The following is a 10,308-nucleotide window of genomic DNA, read 5'->3' on the forward strand; positions in this document are numbered from 1 at the left end:
CAGAAAATAAAGCAGGGTATAGCTGATCTTTGCACCTGAAGAGTGGCATCAGCTCAGATGAAGGGTTATCATATAAAAGGTGTCTTGTCTGAGTTTGTGCTCAAGACTCCTGCTACAGTTGGTGGAGGGACCTCTCCAGGGAGTGTTCCTACCCATTTTAGACAAACATCTCAGCTAGATGAGTTGAGTTATTCTGCGGAAATACTGATCCTTTTTTACCTGTTACAGGACGTGCGTGGAGTGTAGTGTAGTGGAAGCTGTTTACCTGAAAATGACTGTATTTTTCCCAGCTATTCTGCTGTGTCTAAACAAAGCCTCTATCTAATTTCCTTTAATTTCCTTTATGAATGCTACAGTGGCTGTCTTCAGAAATTGCTATTAGAGCAGCTACTTCACATTTGAATGTGGGGCTTAACGCAGAGGAGTTGAATTCCACTAGCTAGTCTCAAATGCTCTTGATTTCATGCTGAAACCCTTCTGTCAGCATTCCTTTGTAGATTTTTGTTTGCCTGTTTGCTGTAATTTTTCCAAGCCTTGATATATTTGGCTGCCTCCCTGCCCTCCAACTCTTACGCAAAGACAGCTTTGTTATTAAGATTGCAGAGGGCAGCACTGCTGCTTCTGTTTCAGACAAGAAGGGCTTTCATTCCCAAGAGCTTGTCTGCCTTCCCCGGTTATACCAGCTGGTTCAATAAAATGTATTACAGCAACTGGAAAACTCATCAAAGCCAAAGATGGCTTTTATGATTTTAAACAGAGCATTGTCTTAGCCCAGCTCCTAAACCCAGGCTGAAAATTTGCTCCCTACTCTAGCTGTGCCTCTTTATGTTAATCTCACAGAGGTGACATAGAAGGCTTAAGTGCAGACACTTCACTCCTTTCAATAGCCATTTTCACCTTGCAGAACATTAGTGATTTTCCAGGAATGAGTATGTCATCAGGCAGGTCATTTAGATCGGCAGGTTGGAGCCTGTTGGATTAGCAAGGACACAATACCATGGACTAATTTTTCATATGAATGGATACTCTTGCTTCTATTGCTATCTCACATGCAAACCCCACTGGAGTTTTATTGCTTCCTAGACCACTGAGTTGAGTTAGATACAATTCAAAACTGATAACAGGAGCATGAAAAGGTTCCATATTACAACACATTTATTAGTCATTATGGTTAATGTTTAGCTTAATACCATTTTTATGCCTGCTTTTTGCCATCATAGTCTTCTTGTTGTACAATTGAGCACCTGTAAAATAATCTCACACAGATTACTCAATTTGAATTATTGTACGGACAGTAGGTTCCTAAACTCCGAAAAGCAAGCCATGCATTTTCCTCTCAAAACCAGTACACATTACGAACTTTCAAGAAACCTTTTTTGTACACTAGCTTTCTGCCTCCCCACAAATTTCTCTTATGCCGAGCTCTGAGGCACATCATTCTGTATATTTGTATGCCAGCAGTGGATAATGGTACATGTAAGAACTCGCATAGAGAAAAGGCAGGGAGAACCTCAGGCAGGAATCTCAGCCCAGCTACACAAAGCAGTATGTTTTGACTGCTTTACACACCTTAGAGCGTACAGAAGCTGAGAACCTGATGCAACTGTTTAAGATGTATTTTGAGCTGCTTTGCACCATTATGACAGCAGAAAACAGTCTGAGTATGCCAGCAAATCTTTTAATATTTCTGCTTTTTAGCACTGAGTTGAGCAGAAAGGGAAAGATCCTCCCTCCCAGCAGAGGGAGAGCTGCACTGGGGCGGCTGCAGCTCATGTAGGCAGTCCTGCACCCCGCAACTACATACCCTGGCTATTACCAGCAGAGATGTTTCAGTAGGCAAAAGTTATGCAAATTAAGCTCCCAGATTGACGGATGGGTTTACACCAGCTGTACCAGAGTGTGTGCTACTGCAATTACCCTGCTAATTGTTTTCAGGCTGATGAGATTAAAGCTGCAGCCGTAGCCTTGCTGGATCATCAGTGAGGCTGAAACACCCACAGCTTTTGCTTCAGCTGGGGCTTTATGTGAAGTGCCCTTCCAAGGGACACTGCTACAAGACCCCTTCTGAATCACATTGGGTCTGTCTTATTTAAATTAAAGGTTCCAGAGTGTCAGTTCCCTGAGCACAACTGACAAGAGGACCCCTCTTCAAACATTGATTCAAGATTCTCCACTGGGTCAATGTCATACATCTGATTACACTGTAAAAAGCTGTCACACAAGACAGCGTTAGGGAATGGGGAGCTATCAGCCTGTGGGCATTTGGACGTATTTTACAATGGAAAATGCTTTTTGAATCAGAGGCCAGACTTACACTGTCTTTTAAGTCACACATGGGATCTTGGAGGGAACAGGCTATAATAGAGCAGAGGCACTTAGCAAAGTTCATTTTGTTCTGAAAGCAAAGCAGCCTCTGTAACAAATAACAAGCACCAAGGTAGGTTTCTGAGATGCCAAGGGAAGGTGTATGGGTACTCATTATTCAAACACAGATCAGAAGCCAGCCAGGTACTTCCCATCCACACAACCAGTAATGGTATTTATAAAGGCACTTGAGAGGCATAGTGGCAATTAAAATATATTAGAGTAAAAAAACAAAAATATATATTATGGAAATGAATAAATAATTAAAAAGCTAAAATGCTAAGTACAGAAAGCAACAAGAAAAGAGCAGCAGAGGAATCAAGCTCAATTAGCTCCTGGTTTAAAAAAAAAAAAAAAAAAAGGCACTGCAGTGTCTAAAGATGTTGGGGATAAATGAAAAATTGAGAAACTCCCACAGCAGCATCCTAGGCTGAGATGGTGAACACTGCCAGCTGCTGGAGACAACTGCGCTAACAAGAAGTGCTTCAGCACAGGGATATGCCTGCCACTCAACAAAGAGGAGAAAGCCACAGGCATTCGCCAAGGAGATTCGCAGCTTCAACCCTTGCTGATGGGAACACCCAGAGCTGGCACTGCCCTTGCCCTCCACACTCTAATGAGGCTGCTCTGCTAGGAGTGGCTTTGGGACACCGGTATATTCCCGGGGGCTGATCCTGCAGAAATGGACAACAGCAGGCTCTTACTGCTTTTTCTTCCCGTGTATGTCTCCTTCTTCATCTCATATCAGTGTGAAGAGGAGGTTGAAACACGGATTTTATAAAACCTGTTACAACAGAGCTGCCTTCAACCACACCTTCCAGAATGATACTTGAGAAAGTCAGGAGCTGTGTAAAACTATCACTGACAACATTTATAGGCATTCTTGCTCAGGTACCATAAATACAATCAAATCTAGGCAAATCTAGGGGGATTAAAAAAATGCTACAGAGTTCAGACAGGAATTTTCCCTTTGTGCACACAGTGTTGCACAACAGAGCAGGCTGCATTATCAGCTCCTGTGATGTTTTTTGTCCTGTGTACAGCTCTCAGTTCCTGGCCCTGAGAAGCTGTTTTTGATTTCCACTGCAAATAACTTTGCACTCATAAGGCAGGTCAGGATGAGTCTGCACTTGATGACTCTGCATTTTTTTATATCTCCTCTATTCTTCAGGGAGAAACCGCAGTTATATGCCTGTTTCAGAAATACCAACGAAAAGAGTTTTTATTGAAATAAACCAAACCCCAAATAAAAATCCCAGCTCACCAGGCAAATGAATAAGCCACCTTCACATAACAATCCCACCCCAAAGTTTCTCCTCAAAAAACTAGGTCTGCAAATAAAATGATGAGCTGGGACTGCAGCACCTTCAGTGACCTCATGTAGAGGTACCAGAAATTGCAGAGGGACAGCCTGATGCAGTATTTGGCAACAGGGCTGCCTGCATGTTTATTCTCCTGCGAAACATTCAGATTAACAGAGCTAAAAGGTCTGAGTAGGTTCCTGAAGTGCTATCATGGCACAAATAAATAATACTGAAGTGCATGCCAAGTGTTACAATTGCTATTTCTTTTTAGAATGATTTCTTGCTGTCAGGTAACTCGCCATCTCTGATGAGTTTCACTTGTGCTGTTTCTGCAGTATGAATGGGATGAAAGTGAGCTCTTCCTGTTCAAGTCATCCATCGCCTATGCCATGAGAAAATACTTTGCAGAGGTGAAGCAACAGGAAGTTAAGTTCCAGTGAGTGACTTGCTTAATTGTGCCAGCTATGTCTATATTGCTTCTGGTTCTCTAGCAGCATGAATTGGTGTAATTAACTGTGCCTTCTGTCAAATGCAAGGTGATAGCAAACAGTGTTAAACATCAGCTGGCTGCAAAAGGTGAAATGCCAGCTTGGTTACATGCTGTCTTTTCACTCAGGAGTCTGAAGTTTAGGAATAATGTGCGAAGGTTAGGTCACTTCAGAGGATGCAGAAGGCTTTGCCTCCCACAGGTTATCAGTGGTTGAAGCAAGCCTTGAGAATTTTATGCCTATATGGGAATATCAGGGAAGATGCATTTCTGACAATGTATGTGACTGAATACTGAATATACAAGAGGTTTTGAGCCAAGGAAAGATTTGTTGATTACAAAACACTAGAATTCTGTGAAGACTTCCTAATCTTATCTAGGTTCACTTACACATAAAATCTATCATCTGAAATTGATTCTGGTAGGAAAGCAACCCTTTTTATTAGGTCTCTCAAAAATTTTTCAGGCTATCTACTTAAGCTGTTTGATGCTACTTTATAGAACATCAGCCATGTAATGTCTAGGACCTATGACCATCAGGATATAAGAAAAAATGGTTAGGTACTTCTTACATCACTCATACACAAGACTTGCCTTGAACACTTTTTCTTCTGCAGCTGATTATGTGCTTTGGAAAAGGTACAGAGCAGAATTTCTCCACCTGAGTAAAGAAATAGCACATAGAAAAAGAAATTCTGTGAGGAAATTTATTTCAGTTCCCAGTTGAGGTCACTAGGAAGCATTCACTTAAATGGCTGAAATTCACTTAAATATACTAACCCCCTGGCATTGCCCATCACATCTGTTCACTTGCCCAAATTTAAAGCTAATTTTGTCTCAGCAATTAAAAAAAATCTTTTTCTTCTGTTTCTTATTCAGAACTACAGACATTCATGTTGGGGAACAGACACAAAGGATCTCCTTCTACCTTACTGTCAGCATGCCAGGCAATATCAGTGATATTGTGCCCAAAGCTGATGTGGAAAATGCCATCAGGTGAGATTTTGCTCTCTGGGGAAAGAAAAACACCTCATCAGCCAAACAACCAGGTGAAAGGGTGGAAAGGAAAGCAATGCTCAAGTCAGCTGAGGCAGAAGGGGTGATGAGAAAGTCTTTTATGCAGTTAGCAGAAATAGTGGGATGTGAGAAACTGTTATGACAGAAAGAAAACAGTCCATCTATCTCATGGTGTCTTGGACATCAGCCAATGTAAAATGCTTCAGCATGCTTGTAAAACTGCTGTAACACACCTAATTGGATCATACTTTGCCAGAAATTATCATTGCCTGAACTTTAACAGGATCTTATATTCTGAAATACAGAGCACAGTAACTGTGTGTGAATGCACGTGTGTTTTCTCCTCTCATAAGTGAAAATTCAGTGAAAGATGTATTGTCAGCAAGGACTCCAGAACAATGATGTATTAGAAAAATAGCCAGATGTATTCAATTATACAGAAAAGAAGAGGTCAGAACAGGAGATTGTTCCTACTTACGGATCAATGAAGAGCTCCTTATAGCACAGTATGACACTCCTGTAAGTCACTGCTGTAAGTCACTGCTGTAAAAATGATAAGTAAAACTGCAATTCTGCAGTTGGTCACTGGTAATGTACAGTGGGAAATGAAGAGGGCACAAATCTAAAAGCAGCAGCAGTATGAGATGGGGTTAGAAAAGCAGTGAGATAAGTTGGTGAACCAAGGGAGAAGAATATGGCTATGATAGTCGCTGTCTGCTTAGCACTCAATAGCAGAAGTTTAGGGAAAAACAAAGCACAGAAAATACACTGAAAAAGGTTTTTCAGGGCAGTGAAAAACACAAGAATAAAAACTATGGAACACTGTAGGAGGGAACCAGGTCCTCTGTGGTTTTCTTCAAAGCTGTGGTTTTCTATCACACATTGAAGAAACTTATGGATAGCTAAGACACTTAAGGTAAAGAGAATTGTGGGAGAAATGCAAATAGTGAGATCAGAAGGCTGTTTGCCTCATTTTTATAAATGTTAAGACTGAGGTTAAGAGTTCATTCAGTGTCTGAACATGTCAGTTAAGCTGCAACACATTAAGAGCTTAAGTTATTGTGGTTGTCACTCACCGACCCATGCCAGAAGGAACATGGGCTTAGCAGTACCTCCGTTGCAGCCTTTCCAACTGAGAAGTCCGTGGGAAGCTGACACTGTAGACTTATAAAACAACTGAAAACTGTTTGTATGCTTCCAATAAACATTCAAAACTCTTTGAATTTGCTCTCAATGGCAGGATGTCTCGGGGACGAATCAATGAGGCTTTCAGACTGGATGATAACACGCTAGAGTTTGTGGGCATACTTCCAACCTTGGCCACACCTTATGAACCACCAGTCACCGTATGGTTAATTATATTTGGGGTGGTCGTTAGCCTGGTTGTCATTGGAGTTATTGTCTTGATCATCACTGGCCAGAGAGATCGCAAAAAGTGAGTAATATTTTTGATACTATGATCGTGACCACTGGAAGATGTCCTGATGACTGAATCGCCAGGGTGCTCACAAATAGGCTGCCGAATCTAACTGAAGCAAGTTAAGGAATTACTGCTTATAATTCCACCCCCCCCACACCCCCCCACCAACAGTGACAACTAAAGGTTCAGCTCCCTGCTTTTCAGTGCACAGCAGATATGGCAGCTTAGTGCAATTTCCCCATCATCATCACAGCTGGACACTGTGGCTGTAGGGAACTGTGAGTGGCTAGGCTTCTGCCAGCCTCACTGCAAAATTGATGGAGTGGCCTGCTGGGAACACAGTGCCTTCTCCAAGAGCAGAGTTGCCCACATTCATCACCACTGGCAGTTTTCAGTAATCTTGTTGGAGGCTGTCCAGTAATGTAATGTTCCTTAAATATTACTGCATTAACAGCAATATAGCTGGGTTGGTTTTCTATATGTCTCCATTAATGGTGTTTTAAGAATGTAGTAGGTTTGCTACAGTTCCCTTAAAACCAGCACAATTCCTTTTATATAAAGATTCCTGTTTAAACACAGTATTATTTACAGTAGGGGATTCTGGGGATCCAGAAGGACTTGAACAGAACAGAGGCTTCTAATAAAAAACTGCATTTGCATTACAGGAGAGAGAGAGAAAGAAGAGGTGAAGCAGGATCAAGCTGTCAAGTGGTGAACCCTTACGCTGAAGAAGGAAAAAACAACATGGGTTTTGAGCCATCTGAAGAGACACAAACATCATTCTAGAAAACATGGGTACGCTAACGATTTGTGGGATTTTTCATCTCACTTTTAGCAGTAGTGCCTAGCAAGGACCAAAACACTACGGATGTCATAGTGTTTTGCGTAGTATCTTCTGGTTGACCATTAACTTACTGGTTCATAGACAACATCAACTACATCTGTCATTTATGTGGTAACTAGAAAACACACAAAATTTGAAGATATATATGTCCTGTGGCTTTTCTATGAATTATGCACATAATATTATACACTGCTGCTTTCCATAAGTATGCTGTATCCAACTTCTTTTTGCTTCTTCTATAATGAGATGCAAAAACTTGGAAGTATACAGTTGTATACAGGTCAAGACAGACATAACAGTAGTTCACAAACTCCTAATGCCTGTGAGGAAAATCTTGATCATTCGAGACAGAGACCTTGAAAGGGTATCTAATAGACAGTGAGAAAAAAACCACACTGACCACCAGAAGAACCTTAGTGATGAAGGACTCAAGTTGTTATGAAGCTGCAATTTTTGCACCTTCAGGAAATCCATATCAATGTGAAATGTATACTAGATGAAAGCTAACAAGCACTGGAACTTTGTTAGGAAGTTGTAACAAAAGTTATTTTTCTAACTACTTGCTTGATGAGTACTGTAGAGACAAATAGACCATGATCCCTCAAAAAAAAAAAAAAAAAAAAAAAATTAAAAGATCTCTGTGCTATGTTATCATCCAAAAATGGAATAAACTTTCCTAAAACCAAAGTATTAAAATTGTTTTATTTTTCAGTACCTCACCACCACTATTACAATATATTGCATTACAAATACTGTGTACTACAAATACAAATTGCACTATTATACACAGGGGGCAGTAGACTGGGGCTTGAGAGATTCAAGCTGCACCTGGAAAAGAAATGCTCTTCATCAGAACAGTAGCACAATACTGGAACAGGTTCCCTGTTCCATGCTCTGGGAGAGACTGTGGCATCTTCACCTTTAGAAGTGTCCAGAACTCAAGTAGATAAAGGAATGGCTGATTGAGCAGTGGGGACAGTCCCACTCTGACTGAAAAGTTTGGCTAGATGAACTCCAGACAACCCTCTCAGCCAGCATTTCTGTGATTCTGTCTCTTGTAGGACCTATGCCATACCTGCCACCATGGCAGTGCAGTTGTTCTGTCACACCAGGGTCACTGAAAGGCACAAGGTATCTACCCAGTCATGCATTCTGACAAAAAGCTGGTAGCAAACCCAAGCCTGCATGAAAGCATTCAACAAATACATAGGCTTTTAAAATAATGTGCCTCCAAAATGATCAGAAACTGTAGAAAGCTAGCAAACATATCTGAAAACATACAGTTGGACTCTGTGGACTCATAAAACACTATCCTAATGTTTCACTCTGCTTCATATTTAAGAGACAAAATCCTTAAATGAGACAATTCAGATGGTAGGCAGATGATACTGATTAACTGCAAACTAGACAGGAATGTAAAGCAATAAAAATAATTTTTCTCTAAGTTGCCTACCTACATCACATATCCCATTGCCATAACATCCCCAAACCTTAGTACTTCAGCTGAACTTCTAAGATAAATAATTCAACTATATGTGGTCTTCCCACTTAATGTGTGGTAATGGAAAAAAGGAACGGCAAAGCTGGAAGCAATCAAGTAACATAATTAGTCATGCCAGCCATGTTCAGATCTGTTGTTAAGACTAGCATTTCCATTAAATCAAAGCTTTCATTTCAAGCAATTAATTTTAAAAGCTGTGCTATGAATCAAAAAACACAGTTCAGAATTGTCAACACATAAAGCCACTAAAAAAGTACAGCAGGATGTTAGAAGAACAGAAATATAACATTTATATTGAAAAAATCTACCACATGCATTAGCCCCAACAATACCTCATATCCTCTGTGCTGCAAGGGCACACTCCTTTCAAATTTTGTCTGTGTCAGCATTCTTTCTTGTCCCTTTCTCTGGGCCAGCACTCCTTAGCCCAACTTGATGCATAGGCAGCACCATACCATGCCACTACTTCTCCATCAAATGCATCCTCCCATGGCCTTCCAGGCCTGTGTAGATCCCCGCAGTCATTTGAATGACCCCAAATGCTGCTTTCCCTCAGACTGGCTCACAGCTCCCAGGGCAGACAGGGATGTGCTCTGCCAGCCACCTTACAGTGCTGGGACGAGGCAACACCAGCGAGCACAGGTACTGGAACTTCTGTTTTAATTTCTTTCTCTCCTCTCCCTACCTGTCTGCACCTTGCATTTCTTACTCTTTACATTCAGTTGAGCTCTAACTGGAGCTGTAAAGGTGTCCTGGATAGGATAGAGCCAGCTCCATCACAGAAAAGGCAAGCAGATGTGACCTGGATTCTTGGAGGCATCACACACTGAACTAGCTTGAATATAAGGAGAGAGAAGAGTGGCTTTTTAGACTCTATCTTAAACCCCCTTTATTTTATACATACTAGATCAGCATTTTGTAAACATCAGTGTCTAAGTTTAGATGCCTCAGTTATGTAGCTTCAGATGTATTTGGTATCTCTAGACTTATTGAAGTTAGCACTAATTTGTGCAGTGCTGTGCACATTTGAAAGTCGGGTGCTCTTATTTGAGTGTTGAAGTCAGGAGCCAAATTTCACCTCCTCAGTAGTAAAGTATTTGGTAAAGTAATTATATTAATAGCATTTTTAGTTCTCTTCAGGTTTTATAGAGATCAGCAAATTTACCATTTGCTATTGCAATGACTAAGGAATTCTGCATAAAACTTTTTTTTTCTCTATTTTTACCTGTAGCAGGAAGCAATAATGCTCTAGTAAATACCTCATATATTGCTAAGTTGCAGATATCTTAGATATGTAGCTTAGAATAAATTTGAAATTAAATGTACACCTTGAGGACTAAAACTTAAGTCAGTAGTGCTTGTAAGCAAACA

The 10,308-nt window shown here is 40.8% G+C and overlaps 1 protein-coding gene across 1 annotated transcript in view; it reads left to right on the forward strand.

Moving 5' to 3' along the window:
* The window catches only part of ACE2 (angiotensin converting enzyme 2), a 28,797-nt gene extending 20,674 nt beyond the window's left edge, over positions 1–8,123 (forward strand). The window contains exons 15-18 of the mRNA XM_065675730.1: positions 4,004–4,104; positions 5,035–5,151; positions 6,413–6,607; positions 7,258–8,123. Coding sequence (XP_065531802.1) covers positions 4,004–4,104; positions 5,035–5,151; positions 6,413–6,607; positions 7,258–7,378 — 534 coding nt within the window. The 3' untranslated portion in view covers positions 7,379–8,123. The remainder of the gene's footprint in view (positions 1–4,003; positions 4,105–5,034; positions 5,152–6,412; positions 6,608–7,257) is intronic.
* Positions 8,124–10,308: the final 2,185 nt, after the last annotated feature.

The sequence above is a fragment of the Lathamus discolor genome, chromosome 4 (assembly GCF_037157495.1).
Source record: "Lathamus discolor isolate bLatDis1 chromosome 4, bLatDis1.hap1, whole genome shotgun sequence".
NCBI lineage: Eukaryota > Metazoa > Chordata > Aves > Psittaciformes > Psittacidae > Lathamus > Lathamus discolor.